The sequence below is a fragment of the Globicephala melas genome, chromosome 12 (genome assembly GCF_963455315.2).
Source record: "Globicephala melas chromosome 12, mGloMel1.2, whole genome shotgun sequence".
Classification (NCBI taxonomy): domain Eukaryota; kingdom Metazoa; phylum Chordata; class Mammalia; order Artiodactyla; family Delphinidae; genus Globicephala; species Globicephala melas.
Window position 1 is genome coordinate 55011139 of NC_083325.1, and position 16891 is coordinate 55028029.

Genomic DNA, 16891 nt, shown 5'->3' on the forward strand with positions numbered 1-16891 from the left:
TCCTGTAAAGCAGGGGAAAATTATGAGTTTTAAATGAGATAAATACATGTAAAACATAACTTACGTGTGTCTGAAACATTATAAGTGCTTAATACTTGTTATTATGGTGACGTAAGCTGCTGATCAGCAACTTTGAAGAAAGAAACACAAGGAAATGAAGCAGATGGTTCATAGGAAATAAAAGGCATTCACTTCAGATAAAATGTTTGGGGACAAAATTCTCCCAACACGTAGGTGCATTTTGGAGACATAGGAGACTACAGTTGCACATAGGAAGGGAAGTAATGGACTTCAATGGAGAAAGGATGGTAGCAAGTGAGGCTGATACATCCATCATTGAATCAGCATTGCCTATAAACTCACAAACTGATGTGGGACAAATTGTAATGAATTGCAATGATTTGGGTTCTGGAACTTTAGAATCCCTTTGCATGTTAGTTGGGAAGCCATATTGATATGGACAATAATGGCAGCTAACATTTTGCCAGGTGTTTTCTGTGGACTAGGCACAGTACTAGCATTTTAAAGTATAATGATTTGGGTAACTGGGATATGTGGTTGAAGGAGGGAGCCTGGTAACCAGGAAGGTGAAGGTTATCTGCCTGGGCCCTAATCACCAGCACTAATTCAGGAGTGATTCAGTTGATTCACCTTGATCTGATTAAGCAGGTGAGTTCTCTTTTCTACCCTTATGCCTCCTGAGGCTTCAAACTTGGACGAAGATAGTGACTTTCCTGGGTAGATGAAAATTGTTCTCAAGGTAAAATATACAAAGATTTGAGCTCGTCTTCTGAATCAGCCCAAGAAGACTCACAGATTTCAATGGTGGTGATGGAGGAGGAGACAGTTTTATGCTGCTTCCTGGATGAAACGAACAACAGTGCAAAAGGATAAAGGTGTGTGCAGAGTATATTTGGGGATCTGTGAATAGTTTGGGGTGGAAGCATATAAAGTGCCTGGTGGGGCTAAGGTGGGAGAGCAAACTGGACAGGTAGATTGAGCTACAGTGAAGGATCTTGCAGTCTGGATTTAACTGTGTTGGCGATGAGAAACCAAATAAGATTTCAAATAGGGGTGTGCCATGACTAGACCTAAGTTTCAATGAGATAATTTTCTGCAGCTATGTGAGGGATGCTTTGGAGTCTAGAAGTCCATACGGAGGCTATTAACAATAGCCCAGAAAGTGAGAGTTTTTATATTTTTTCCTTGTTTTCAAAGTTACATGAGCTTATTGTAGAAAAAAATAGTATACAGAAAAAACTAAGAGGGTATAATAAGCAAATACCAGGAGTAACAACTATTAAACATTTTGATGTATTTTATTCCAATCTTTTTTCTCACAGAATTGAGATTTTACTGTAAAGTTTGTTAACATTCTGATTTTAACATGTATTTTCCCATATCAATTTTTTAAAAACCCATAATAAACATAGCTTTGATGGCTACATAAGGTTCCACTATATAGATTTTTAATAATTTACTTAAGCATTCTCCTAATATGAGTGTTTGAGGTTAAACACCTAACATGAGTTAGGCCAGTCAGAGTCCTTTTCTGGAAATTTTCAAACAAGAATTAGGAGAATCAAGTCATTCCTTCTCTGGAGGAAACTGGCATATTTCCTGCTAAATGAAGTACTCTTGTGGCAATAAAATCCCTTTTTTCCTTTAGGAAAAAGAGAATAGGGGGAAATGTGAGAGGAGATGCGGTCCCTGCATGAACCAGTTAGCAGAAAAGCTTCTCCACCTTATTAGTCCTGCTACTCACTTTTGCTTCCTCACTCTCCATATTCCCAAAGCCTTTGCTCCCCTGGAATCAGCCCAGAGACTCTGCAGTGACGTCCAAATTCCATGACAGCTAGGAGGTGGGTGGATGGGTGAAATGTGTTCTCGGCATCTCAGGACTACTTAAAGCCTTTTTCTAGAGAAATATGGTTATCCATGGTGGTTAATTCTTCAGGATTATACTTCAGTACAATTATGGGTTACAAGTGTTGTTACAGGAACCTGACTACCATGCATTTTTTTCCTATGGAAAAAATGTCCAAACAACCACTGATAAACACATTTTTCAAGCAATTACTTTATAAGTTGTGACTAACTTTTCTTGTAAATTGAGAGTTAAATTCATTTCTAAGCTATGGCAGTATTTGACTTTAAGGACACACACAGAAATCTAGAGCATTCAAAATAAAATTTTAGACACAGTCCAATCAACTTACCTATAAGGAGCTTATTATGAAATCATGGGAGAACCCCATGACTTATACATATTGTATATGTGTCAATATGCGTACATACATATGAAACTTACAATTTGCCAAAACAGCTTCCTTTTATAAGGATAAAACAAAGCAACACAGAAGACAAAGCATGAGTGCAAGAGAAGGAGGTAATAACTACCATTTTCACTAGTAGTACACCTCAGCTTTGACAATGAAAACATTAGGTATTTCTTGAAGATTATTCAAAAGATAATGCTTGAAATGGGTTTTGTAAATCATTTATTATGATTGAAAGGGAAGAAAATGATAGGAGACAAATATTACAATTAAACATGTAACATTATTCTCTTGTAACCAATCATAATAACATACTTTGAATTTTTTAAATGGCTATATAAAAGTAATTTCCCAGAAAATAAAATTTTCACATCATCAGTTACAGAAAATTGATTTCTTTCCATCAAAATATTTTATCTCTGCTCTATCAAAAATAAATGCCAAGTCTAGGGTACTACCATTTAAGCTAAGTCTTCACTACTTGTTTAAATTAGATTTTCGGGGGGCTTACCAGATGGTGAACTAACTATTGCCTGAGAATAAAGTCCTCACACATATGTAACAGCTCTGCCAAGCCTGTGGTTCACCGACTAATGATTATTAAATGGTTTTCTGGGAACTCAGAAACTACTGTATCCCAGCCAAAAGGCTCCTGAGAGTCATCTCAAACTGGTAACCCATTTATTCTCAGAAATTAATTTGCTTACCCAGTGAGTGGTTGTGGTTCAAAAGATTTAGGAGAAATAGTAAATGGCAATCTATTTCTATGGTTTTTTTTTTTTTTACCTTTGTCATTACCAATAAAGCAAAATCTTACTTGATCAGTATGCTTCTTGGCTCTGTCCTTTCGAAGGACACTAACATGGGATGGAGCATTTTTAAAAGGCTTATAGTGAGAACAGTACATTGCCATAGGGAGAAAGCAGCAAAAAAGAAAACATGAAGGCTCTGCCAACAAATTAATTCAGCAGCTAACTTTTTTTTTCCAATTGGTTAAAAAAAATACCATACACAGAGTGATAAATATACGTCCAAAATATAAAATATTCTACACATAAATAAAATTAAGTATACTCATGATTACTATTTCAATTAAACATTTTTGCAATATAATTTTCATGTCTTATCACAGTTTCATTTTTATCATGAATAATAAGTATTTTGACACAAACCGGAATGTACTGATCACTTACGTAACCTAGTAAAGTAATACATTTCTAGACTCTTTCACCTAAAAATTTACCTCCTTTGACAGAAGAGTTACTTTCTCTTTCCTTTTAAAAAATATTTTTGGGAATTTATTTTTAAACTATAATTAAAAAGGACTGTATGAGGAAAAGCTTTAAGAATGGTCTTTGTTTTCATAGATATTATTATTTAACAAAGCAAGGTCAAGAGGACCCAGCACTAATGCAATGAAATGTGGGCAATATTCCAGTGAACTTGGGTTATGTTGACAGCCAAAGAATGTCAGAAATCACTGTCTCATTTTAAGTTTTACACTCCAGTGATCTGAAAAAGTGACAGGGTACACTTTCTAAAACCACATAGGAGGTTCTGGTTACCTAGCTCCTGTTTTCTCACACAATGATTCATAGGGCCAGAAGACTTACTGCACTTGCTCTAAAATTTACCCTTCAACACCACCCTGCAGCTGTTTCTTAAACTGTATACTCTACTTCTTTCTAAACACCATATCATTAATTAAAAGCACATTTAATTACAGTACTTAATTTTTTGGCAATGAGCATTGCCAAATAATCAACTGGTTTGCCAAATGAGAGTTTGGAAAAACTCCCTTGAATCTCACTTTCTGAAGATTGTTAGAATATTTTTTTAAAAAAGAGAAAAAAGCCTTGATGTGTCTGATGGCAAAGGAGAAGGTGATGGAAAAAAATGACAAATTCTAACCCAGTTAAGCTAAGAGAAAATCAGCACGTGGGAAAATCTGTGTTTAGGTCTTATTACTAGCATTCATTTGCATATTTATGAATCAAATGAAAGAGAGTAACCCTCATTATTTTTAAAGAATGGACCACTACTGTGTGTGTGCCATGCTGCCAGGATGTAAATGAACTTATTTGGAGCCGAGGCAGCCATTGGTTAGAGAACAGGGAGTGAATGTTCAGGTCCCTGAGCTTTCAGAGTAAAGTGGGGCCTTTGGTTGGTCTGCTTGACAGAAGGGGCTGGCTTCCCATCACCCTGGCTTGAGGACCCTGGGTCCGAGCTGAGAGCAGCGCTGGAGCAGAGAGGTGGTGAACCACCTTCTGCTGATAGAAGTTGTTCATGTAGCTGGCGATCAAAAGAGTGATTTCAAGAATCTAAAACAAGAAAAATGGAATTGTTATTCTCCTGAGAAGTTCTCATCACTTCCAAAAGAGAGTGAAGGGTTGGCCATGGGTGGTCTCCATCTGCAAGTACCCAGGCTACCAGACTTCCCTTTTAACCAGATCAAGCAGTGCAGTACAGTTGATCCTTGAACAACACAGGGGTTAGGGGCCCCAACACTCTAAGCAGTCAAAAATCCATGCATAACTTTACAGTGCCCCTCTGTAGCCACGGTTCCTCTGTATCTGCAGTTCTACATCCATGGATTCAACCAACCATGGATCGTGTAGTAATGTAGTATTTACTACTGAAAAAAAATCCATGTGTAAGTGGACCCGTGCAGTTCATACCCATGTTGTTCAAGAGTCAACTGTACTTACATGTTCAGCACCATCAAGGCACTGACCTATTTTCCCATTACTTAAACCAGCAGAAAGTGATACTTTAAAAAAGAAAATCAAATTTAGTGGCAACATTAGAAAATGTGACAGTAGTACAATTCTACCAGTTATCCTAAAGCCACATTTGTGAATACATGAATAAGAAATTCAGTGTATTATGTCAACTCTTTAAACTAAAGCACTGAGTGTACCATGATCTTCTACACTTACAGACTTCACTTAAGTATAGATTTAATTAAGAAACATATATGTCATTTTTTAAAGTTTCAAATTCTAAAACAGTAATCTCTTTTAGTTGAGAATTTTAAGACAAAGTCTTCGAAAAATTAAATTCTCATTCTTTTTCCTAAAATCAGAGTTACATGTTAGAATGCAGCCCTTTTATTTACTGCTTTTATTTAGAGACATTAAAACTACATAGTTTGCTAAAAATAGTAAAGAAACAAGTATGCCTTAATTTTAAAACCTCACTCTTCTCAGTAACGAGTCTATAAAGTGAATTACTACAAGTACGTAAGGTAATGTACTACAAGTACATAAAGTACCTGACAATAACAACTTATGCCAGGACCACTTATTTTGAACTTTCTGTATACCAGGCACTGGGCTATAAATACTTTACAATTCCTTCATTTTATTCTTAATCCAGGAAAAAAAAAAGGTAGCATCATAGCATCATACCATTTTTTAGATGAAGAAACCAAGGTTTAGAAAGATAAGGTAAGCCAGAATTTGGACCTATGGTTGTTTGATTGTAAGTAGAGTCTGTTTTCCCATGAGGAACTTATTCTTTGTACAATATATGTTTTAGTATGAAAAAAACTAGCATAAAAAAGTTAGCATAAAGCCTTCTACTCACCTTGGGTTTTGCCATGGCAAAAAGTAATTTCTCTGTTGGTTTGTCCTTTGAATGTGCATTGTTAATGACTATCATAAAATCATCTTGATAACCTCCAAAGGTCATTAGACTCTTGTACACATAGCTGATTATTAACCTCTTCAAAGAGAAATAAAAGTAAGTATGTTATACAATCTTTATTTTCAAAGAAAGATGAGAGATGATTAATAACATGTATCTCCATTAAAATGATGATGTGGTCAACCACTGCAGATGGAAAATATGTTTTAAAAATTCCATAAAGTTCCAAAAAGCAAAACTTGAACTTGCTGTGCACCAGCAACTATTTACATAGCATTTACACTGTATTTGTCCTTAAGATTTCTATCTGTCTATCTATCTATCTATCTATCTATCTATCTGGTTGAACCATATGAAACTGATTCTTTTTAAGGTTAAAAAAAGGTCAAATATTGGCAAATCCACATAGTTCACCCTGATATATAAACTTTGATATGTGTAAACATAAACAGTATCACGCATACTACTTTTTTTTTAACATTCTGCTTCTTTTAACTTAACATGTTATGAACATCCTTCCATGACAACAAATGTACTTGTATAACATTTTAAATGATTTTATAGACATTTATTTGGATTTTATAGACACATAGACATTATTTAACTAATCTCCTATTGAAGAATATTTAAGTTTTTTTATTTGTTACTATCTTAAACAATATTCCAATGAATATTTTGGGACATATTTCATAATACACATAGCCTAATTATTTCTTTGGTTATAAACCTCAACAGCTAAAATTACTATCTCAAAAAAGTAAATCTTTCCAAACTCAAAAAGGTTATACCCATTTACATTCCCAGCATTACAGTCTTGCTAACACAGGATATCATTATTCTTTTGAAGCTCTGCCAATCTGATTGGTGAAAAGTAGAATCTCACTGTATTAAACTGAATTTATTTGCTTGATGGTGAGATTAACATTTAAAAATACATTTATTGAACATTAGTATTTCTTCTGTGAATTGCCTCAGCCCATTTGTCTATTGGTGTGTTCATCATTTCCTTACTGTTTGAAAAAACATCCACATTCATAAAGGATACCAACCCTTCATCATACATGCAGCAAATATTTTTTCCCAATGTGTTACTAAAACAATTTAAATAATATAAGTCAAAGATGTACAGCCTAAAAGGAAAGGAATCTGCGTATCTAATGATCAGCTTGCAAGATTCTGAGCAGACCATCCCAGCAGTGAACACCTCTAGTGCTGCAGGCTGGCAATGTCTACTTCCTGACCTGTATGTCCATCTCCCGGGACCTAGGAACTGGTTTACTTAGCTAAGGTAACTCAATACTTGTGTACTACTTCTGTTGACTTTAAGTCACTGACTTTATAATCTATCTTCAGATTATCTATTCAAGAACTAAAAGGCATTCAGGAAACATAAATGCCTTCAAAAAAGTTTTTCAGCAATTATAAGGAGAAACAGTTAACTATAACACTAAAGGATAACCTCGTTTACGAGAAATTCTCAGTGATCCTGACTATAGCCACAAGTAGGAGAGCCCACTACACCTACCAGGTGAATTTAGCAATCCTTGCCTACCAGGTTAAAAAAAAAAAAAAAGAACAAAAATTTTAAAAGTACTCTGATACATATAAAATATGATAGAAAATAAAGTAAATTTCAGATAAATAAATGAGTAAATAGAAATCACAGTCTGATTTTATATTTAATCATGTAAAAAGCTCTAAGATACTGTCTACGTACAAATGAACTGGTAATTGATATTATGGGATAGTATAGAAATTGTTATAGAAGGCTTCGTGAAACTGAACTTAAAACTTTGGTAACTGAAGTTTCTACCTAAATGTTATCTTCAACAGTTGCATTTTACACAGGAAGCAATCTTCCGAACACAATAAATGAACAGTCATTTTACAAATACAACCATGATTGCAATTTAGTCATGGTATCTTAATATTTTTCTCATATACAATATATAACCTGTCTAATCTTGATTTAAAAGATTAAATTGTAACCATAGTTATATTTGTAAAATGACTATTCATTATATAGTATTAGGCAGACTGTTTTCTGTGTATGAGAAAAGTCAGATAAAGATATCATTACCTTCTGTTTACAGTACACTGAGCAATGGAAATAGTTGACTCAATGCAGAACTTAAGGATTTAATCTTACCATGGAGTTGTATTCTAAGATGCTTAAACCATCCTCATGTATAGCCAGCCACATGAAAGTACTTCCAAGTGATGATGGGGTTATGGGCTAAAGAGGTGAAAATACACTACATAATAAATGCTAAGCAAAATTACAGAAATAATTTTCAGGGTAAATGCAATGCAGCATTTGCAATAACACAACAACATCTTGTTATTAAAAATCTCACCTGGGGAGCAGGCAGTGTGGTATAATGGAAAGAGGAGTGAATTAGCAGACCTGGGTTTGAGACTCAGATCTGCCATTTATTAACGTGTGCATTTGGACAGGCCTCTTAAGCTAACCCCCAGCAGGTTTCATCTCTCCTTCTTCAGTGTTCCTCCATCACTCTGTTCATGTCACCCTTAACCATATTCTCCACACAGTAGTTGTTTCCAGGCCTATTGCAATACTGGTTGTGAGTTCCTGGAAGTGTGAGTACAACCTATCTGAAACCATGGGCTGATGTATCCCTAGAGCTTAGCTCAATGTTTGGCAAACATAATTCATAAATACTAAATGAATGAGCAAATGAGTGAGAGAGTAAATGAGTGAATGGATGAATGAATAAAAAGAAGAAAGCAGAGCTCAGCTGTTGTCTTCAGTCTAATGATTAAGCCTACTGAGTGTAAGAAATGATTTACGGTATGGGGAAGTGGAACGGAAGGGAAAAGACAGAGACGCTAATGGCTTTCCTTCCCTTTCCTTAGTGTCCCTTCATGGTTTTCTTTAAATTGTTAGAAATTTCCTTATTTTCTTTCAAAAAGCCAAATGTACTAAACCTGGGGTTACTCAGGTTATCACTTTATATTTTACTGAACTGAATAACCCCCCATTCTTTCTTACTTTTGCAAGAAACAATTTGGCACCAAAGAATGGCCACTTCCTGGCTACTGTCAGATAGATTCGCACACAATCAGCAGCACTGTGTCCCCGGAGGGCCATCCATCTGGTTGACAGTCGCTGGCAAAGCTGCCTAAAAAAAGAAAAGAACAAACACAAAAGAAAAACACATAAATAGTGTATGATCCTCCCAAGATAAAGCTCTCCTTGAGCCGATCCTAAGCACCCCCGGGAGACATACTCACAACCTAGGTGAAACTGTTGTTTTGTGAGTCCCATCTCACCACTGTCTACCCCTTGTCCTTTTTGTAGCATTCCTTCCACCAAATTCTCGTACGGTTAGTGCTCTCAGTATGTATGACCTAAGTTCCCCGCTCCCCACCCCCTTTAGGTAAAATTTTAAAATCTGATAAGCTAACATCAAACCACATAAATTAGTTTAAAAGGGAATAACTTTCATTTTTAAAGAAAAGTACAAGAAGTCAAGACTGAAGAATGAATCCCCAACAGTGGAATTTTAGGTGCTACCACTCCTGGTTTGGAGACATGCTAGCTGCAGGGGAAACCTCTTAAACAAAAGTACAAAGGCAGACACTTATTCTACACAGACAACAGACTGATCTCAAATGTTTCTGTTTTGGAAAAATTCATGGTGAATTGGATTTGCCTCTATTTTTGAATCTACAGCTTTTCTTTATATGGTCTCAAAAATCAAAACTTCAAATTAGTTCAGTTTAATTAAAATTTTATATTATAATAAAACATCTTGTGTAAAAAGATAGTTTATTTTTATTCCAATTTGTTTATAATGGAATACCCTAAGAGATAAAAATTTTTTGGTAAACACTTAATATAATTAAACATCTTATTAGCCAATTTTTTCCTTTTCTTTATTAGCACGATTAATTTGGACAAGAATGAATAAGGTCAAATGAAAAGTAGATCTTCTAAATTAAGGTAGATTTTTTTCTCATTAAAAAAAGTTTAAATCTAGATACTACAGTTTCTAGGCACATCTTAAATAAAAAGAACTATAACCTCCTGGTATTCAACAGTACTTAAAAAATCCTGAGAAAATTGTTATGTACAATTTTTTTCATCTTTAAAATTTGAACAGAAAAATGTCACTGAAAAACTAGTGTGCATCTGCCTTTTCAAGAGTTACAAATAGTTCTTTACCTTAACTGTTCTTCAGAAGAGTCATCTCTATACCTTTTAGGATAAAATTTCTCTATGAGTTGTTTTATAGTTTGATTTGCTTTGCACTGACTAGTAACATGCCCTGCTGGAGTAGAAAAAGGTCTTTCAAAATCTCCAATCTCCACCTAAGTGGAAACCCAAAAAAGAGAAAATACAGGATATTAAAAAAGAATTTTAAGATAGAAAATTAGTTTCTTTTTTCTAAACATTCTTTATAACATACAATATATAAATCTATTTGTCATGATTGTGTGATTATGGAATTTATAATCATATATAAATACTATTATTCAAATTTAAATTTCATTTGAAGTCTAATTATGAAAATAATCTATAATTTAAACATTCCAGTTTCATTTCTACATTAATCACTCTAGGTTAATATCTGGTAGTATTTGCTAAAGGTCACTTACTCTACCATTCCTGTTAACAGCACCAGATAATTTTTCATTTTTAAGGTACCATTTTGGTTGATAATAGTAAGGCAAAATAGAACTTAGAAGTGAAAAATTAAAAACTTATAAAGCTATGAAAAATCTTTAAATAGTATTACTTGGACTTTTTCAGGATCTCTACCGAACATCCTGGGAGCAAGTACTATTTTCTCATTACTTTCTTCCTAGATTTTCTCCATAAATGTTACTGTATTCATCCCCTCAATCTATTATTCTGTCATTTCTGGAAATAAAGCCCTTCATTCCCCCTTTTGCCTGAATGAAACAATGTTCAATCCTTACTTCCATTAACAGGCTACACAGATGCCATCCTCTACCAACCCATCCAACCACTCACCCATCCATCTCTCCAACTACTCTCCCACTCATTCATTCACCCAAACCTATACTGAGTCCCTGTTATATGCCAGGCACTGTGCTAATTTATATGAGAAAGAAAAAAGCTGAACATAGTTCCTATCCTCAAAGAGTTTACTGTCTAGTAGGGGAGACTGAAGAATAAATAAATACTTGTGATAATCTGTGTTAAATGCTTTGTATAGGGTACCAAAGAGGGCTCAACAAGTGAGATGGGGTGGGGGACATACTGAACATCCACATCCTTACCTAGAGTACTCCCCAGCAAGCAGATGGAGGGTTCCATCAAGACTGGGATGGTCTTACAGAAAGCCCTGGGTCTCCATCTCAAAAGGGCCCTCTGCCTTCAAGTAAGCTGTTAGCACCACCAGCCTCTGAGATTCTGACCCCTGTGACCTCCCTTATCTAGTTCTTAATCTGACCAGCTACTGTCTAAATTCCTCAGCTGAGCTTTGCCCTTACCGTCTATTCTTATGACTTTCTAGTTTCCTTGACCTGGTCCCTTACTTGATGGTTTCTTGGCTTGGCTTTGCTGTTCAGTTTTTTCACCCTCATCTCCTATCTAGTCAGGTATCATCTTAATTTCCTCACACCAAATAAAAGTTGTCCACCTGCTCTTCTCCTTCCCCCAGAGCAAGCTTTTCATTGTCCCCACCTATCACCAGGCAGTACTCAGCACATCTAGCTGTGAACCCTTAGACCAGGATTTAACCTCTAAGGATATGGCAGTTGGACAAACAATAGTTACAAACATAGAGGCCACTTAAGGCAAGCTTGGCTGTTAGGGAACCCTGTAGTGGGATATTCAAACTCAGGGTGTCCCTCTCTGGCTCCTGGCATACTGTGTGGCACAGAATGAGCACAATTAATGTTTGGAGAATCAACTCCAAATGTTTGGAGAATCAACTCAGATAATCCCCAATATGCCTCACATCAACATGACCCCTTACCAGACACCATGTACAGCAATCAGAACATCAGCTCCAAGAATTTCCTGATTAAGACAGAGAATATCAACAAGGCCCTATAGATATGCAAATCTACAACAGAAATAACTATTTTCTTCTACAGACCTCAGATTTCCTTAGCATATTTCATTTATCTTCACAAAAACTGCTCTGAGGAAGAGACCAGAGGTATTATTTAATTTTCCTTTTGTAGATGGAGAAATTATACTTTTTAGTTAGTAATATGCTCAGAATTTTCTAGGTATATGGTTTTACCTTTCTACCCCTTCCGAAAATTCATCTAAAAAATATTAGAAGTGTGTATCTCCAAAGGATATGATAATTTTTCTTGGAGAAGCTTTCCCCAGAAAATTAAAAAGTAAGAAGATGAACTTATTAAATTTTAGCAAAAATAAGAGTGATTTTAACAGAGCATCTGTGCCTTTAGAGAACCAAAGCCTAGAATGGCATGTGATAGGAAATCATTCCTAATTCTATCACCAAGAAAAAATGTGACCTAGTTCTCATTTCTTCAGCTTTTTATCACTTGCAAAAAGGGAACACTCAGTGTAGCACTGAACGCTTTAAAGTCTGGATGACCATAAAATTGTTATGAAAGTAAACTAAATTATTAACTAGTCATTCATCCAAGAACATTTATGGAGAATGGACCGTGTATAAGGCACTGTGCTAGATACAAACATGAACAGAGAGAGCCCTTGCTCTCAGGAAGGCCGCAGTCAGTGGTGCAAAGCAGAAACAAATAACTAATAATAAACCACTGGGGTCAGGACAGTAATAGATACATGCAGGGCATTACAGAAACCCCAAGAGGAACATTTAACCCAACCAGGCAGAATTCAAGAAGGTTTTCCTGGAATGAGTGACCCCTAAGATGAAAATTAAAGGATAAGCTGAAGTTCACAGGTAGAGGCATGGGAGTAGACGTGTTCCAAGCAGAGGAGACAAGTAAAGTTTAAGAGGTGAGAATAAGTGAATCATATACAACTCAGGACCATAAAGTTCAAGGTAGAGAGTATTAAAAGATAAGGCTGGAGAGGCAGGCAGAGTTTAGATCATGACAGTCCCTCCATGTAAGGAGAATGACACAGCTAGATCCACATTTTTGCTGTATCTCCATTCCAGTTACTGTATATTACTGCTGCCTGACAAACCACCACGGCAGTTTCTAGGCCCAGACCTTAGAAAATGGCAGCTTCCACATCTTGTCTCTTCCGGGACAGCTCTTGCCACCCCACCACCATTCTGTGAGGAAGCACAAGCAACCACTTTAAGAGGCCACGAGTAGGTCTTCTGGCTGACATTCCCCAGCAGAAGATCCAAGTAAGAGCTGGCATCAGCCCCAAGACGTGTGAGTGAATGAGCCTGCAGATGATGCCAGCCCTCAGCTGTAGAGTCACAACCAGTCTACAAGCTATGCCAGCTGATGCCATATGAAGCAGAGACAAGCTGCCCTTATACATCCCTGCCCAAACTGTCCTTTTGAGCCGAGTCTTGGAGTCATTTGCCATGCAGCAATAGGTAATTGGAACAATCTCTCTAGATTCTGCATGGAGAATAGAAGTGTGTGTGGGACCAGACCAGAGAAAAACACATTACTTAGAAGCCTGATGCAGGAGAGCAGGCAGGATGTGATGGTGGTCTGAACCATAGCAATGGTGGTCAGCATGGAGAGGAGGGAACAGAGTTAAAATGGGCAGGGCACATTTTAACTGGGGGAAAGGGAGAGAGGGAGGGCAGAGTCAATGATGATTCCTGGATTTGAAGCTTGCTTGGCGGACTGAATGGAGGCAGTGAATAAGCAAAATGTGAAGGAAAAGAAGGGAAGATGATTAGTTCCCGATATGTTGGATTTAAGGAGCCCATGAAAGAAATATGAGCTGGAGAGAAAAGATTTGGGAATCATCAGCACAGGTGGTAGATAAAATTAAGAGAATGAGTAAGATGTCCTGGGATGGTACGTAGAGTGAGTGAGTGAGAAGACTGAAAACCCAGGGGAATCTAAGCCAACGACACATCATTTTCCCTTAAGTAACCTGTGCAAAGACCCAGATGGGGTAGAGACTGTGGGTTGTCTCTTATGACCATTCTCTCCTTCTTTCTGAATAATAAAAACCTTGAATTTAGCTGGGCTCACTGCTGCCCAGCTAAGACCACATTCTTCAGTCTCTCTTGTAGGTTGGCAAGGTTGTGTGACTTAAGTTTTGACAGAGAAACATAAATAGAAGCATTCTGTGTAACTGCTGGGAAGTTTCTCAAAAGCAGGAGGGCATGCCCTTCTTCAGTCCTTCCTCCATTATGATGCCTGGAACATTGATGTAATGGCTGGAGCTCTGGCAGACCTCCAGGACCGTGAAGATGACAGCAGAATGGAGGGCAGGATAAAGCCTATGCCCCTAATGCCTGTAGAGGTGCCAGCATGCCTATCTCTCGCTGGGGAGGGGCAGATTTCCCCTTCCACATCCCTCTAGAGTTCTCTTAGCTGGTCTAATAATGAAACTGACACAAGACAGATTAACAGGAGAAAAAAAACCAATTGAACGCACAGAGGTCTCATAGAAATGGGACCCCTGAAATGACCAAAGCAGGCTGTTTATACATCATTTTTAGACAAAGAAACAATTATTTATGAAGATTTAACAAAACAAAGGGGTTTGTGCTTGGGATAGCAGATTAGTGAAGAAGCAACAAAGTTTGTTTATACAGCTTTCTTAGCCTTGAATTCCCTAACTCTGTTGACAAGGATACTTTTTATCCTCCTGGTAGAGGGAGGATACATTCACATGGGAAGATTTATTTCCTGCTTTTAAGGGAAAAGAGGGAGGTCAGAGTGTTTTTAAAATATATATCATTTTTTTTCACCAGCTGTTTCTCAAGTAACTTTAATTAAAAATAATCAATATGCCACTGAGGCATATTTGGGGGCACACTGCCCTGGGCCCCAACACTCTCCATATGAGAGACAAATAACACTTCCATTTTAACTGTCATTATTAATTTGCATGCGTGTGTAGTTTACAGCCAACCGAACTTAATTGATACAATAGGTAAATAAAAGAAAGTGCTTTAGCTTTTTAGAAGACTGATCCTATTTGACTACTGAATGATTTTAGCATGGCAACCGCAACCCCACAGTTCAACACTCAAACTCCTTTATTAAATGCAAAGCCTAGTGGGATATTTTCAAGAGATTAAGAAACTAGGTTCCCTTTATGGAATATTGTCTCATTCTACATCACCGCAATTGTCAGCAATGGGAGTCAGGCTGCAATTATAATGCCTGTAATTTTTAAGGTGTTAATCACAGCAAATTGAATTTAAAGAATTACGAAAGGTATATTGTTTTACTACATTTAATTCAGTGGAGAAATTAGTATTTTATCATTACAAAACATCGCTCTATATAACACGGAAGTTACCTGAGCTAAAAGAGCTGCCATTTCTAACGCCAGGTCTCTGTTCAGAGGAAAAAGTCCATTTACTATTTGATCATTTGTCTGATACATTAACAGCAGCTTTTCTCTATCAGTCTCTCCACGAGCTTGCATTGAGAAATACAGTCTGTAAAAAAAGAGGAAATTTTTCATTAAATGATCTACTTACAAAGGAAAAAAGTAAAGAGAAATCCAGAGGACTGATATGGGGCTGCTCTAACAATAGTTCTCTCAATGATACAAACTTAGACCATTACTATCGGTTAATGACCTCTATTTCTATTCTTTATAACGTTTATCAGCAAACTGAGGAAAAACTGCTTTGAAGTTGAGGCTGATGGATGCTTCTATGCTACCTTTATGCCCTGAAATACCTTAATACCTTAGATGTTACTGAGGAAGGACCTCAGACACCAGTGGGCTGTATAAACCCAGTTTTCAAAACACCCATGATCTTTCCTAAACACCTTGGACACACCAGGAAATAGAAAATGAAGGTTTCAATTCAAAATCAACATCGAATGGTCAAGTGGGGCAGTTTTCTCTGGGAATCTAAAAGATAATATTTGCACATTTAAATGTTTTGACTTTTTTATGCCACATTCTGATAAACAGCCTTAGGATCTCAAAAATAGTTTACATGTTATCATTATTATTTGTTGAAACATGACATGACTTTTGTTCGCCTAGGTTTTCCTCAATTCAGTGACCCTCTATGTTTAATCACTGTGCTGTTTCTTGGTATGTGAGGCTTCTGGGGCTCTGATTCCAGGCTGCAGGGCAGGCACAGAGCACTGTAAACACTGTAAATGCCGTGACAGTGGTGTGGGTAAGCAGCCCCGTGACATACCTTAATATTGTCATGACAACACAGTGGCAGGAAAACAGAGATTTAGATCTGGCATTTGTTAAGTGTGTGCTCAATTAGCTATAACCGGATTTCCAGCCTTTTTTCCCCTATCCACTTGATGATAGGGAGAGGACACCCTATCATCAGTTACGGAATCTTTCGTGGTAATTACCTCAAATAGCAAGGAATGAGAGGGCAGCAGGTCAGAATCTTGGGGGAAGCACGGGGGATGTACTTTGAAAAGCTATTCCTCCCCATCGTTCTGATTATTCTTTCCGTTCACGCCAGCTTAAGAATCACTGGCCTGGGCCATCATTCAGAGTGGTTTCTTTTTCTTTTCTTTTTTTTTTTGTGGTACGCAGGCCTCTCACTGCTGTGGCCTCTCCCGCTGTGGAGCACAGGCTCCGGACGGACAGGCTCAGCGGCCATGGCTCACGGGCCCAGCCGCTCCGCGGCATGTGGGATCTTCCCGGACCAGGGCACGAACCCGCATCCCCTGCATTGGCAGGCGGACTCTCAACCACTGCGTCACCAGGGAAGCCCCAGAGTGGTTTCTTGATAAAATAATTATCTGTGACTGCATGATGGCAAATTGTTAACTGGTAGGAGAATATGGCTGGGCAACAGAAATAGTTTCTAAATTCAAAATGGTGTTAGCAAAGGGATATAAAATAAAGAGAATAAAGTTTA

General features: G+C 37.1%; 2 protein-coding genes across 8 annotated transcripts in view; both read right to left on the reverse strand.

Annotated features, from left to right (window-relative positions):
* DYNC2LI1 (dynein cytoplasmic 2 light intermediate chain 1) overlaps window positions 1-2896 on the reverse strand; it is a 50207-nt gene extending 47311 nt beyond the window's left edge. The window contains exon 1 of the mRNA XM_030857797.3: window positions 1766-2896. The gene's annotated coding sequence lies outside the window, so the exon portion shown is untranslated. The remainder of the gene's footprint in view (window positions 1-1765) is intronic.
* Window positions 2897-3040: 144 nt separating this feature from the next.
* PLEKHH2 (pleckstrin homology, MyTH4 and FERM domain containing H2) overlaps window positions 3041-16891 on the reverse strand; it is a 106348-nt gene continuing 92497 nt past the window's right edge. For 2 of the 7 annotated variants that reach the window (XM_030857801.2, XM_030857805.2), the window contains 6 exons: window positions 15337-15478; window positions 10117-10262; window positions 8941-9070; window positions 8077-8163; window positions 5868-6005; window positions 3041-4600 (listed from right to left, as the gene is read on the reverse strand). In XM_030857801.2, the coding sequence (XP_030713661.1) occupies window positions 4421-4600; window positions 5868-6005; window positions 8077-8163; window positions 8941-9070; window positions 10117-10262; window positions 15337-15478 (823 nt within the window). In that variant the 3' untranslated portion in view covers window positions 3041-4420. Of the gene's footprint in view, window positions 4601-5867; window positions 6006-8076; window positions 8164-8940; window positions 9071-10116; window positions 10263-15336; window positions 15479-16891 lie in introns of those variants that run through there. The other 5 variants (XM_030857802.2, XR_004039858.2, XR_004039856.2 and 2 more) reach the window with 5 other exon arrangements.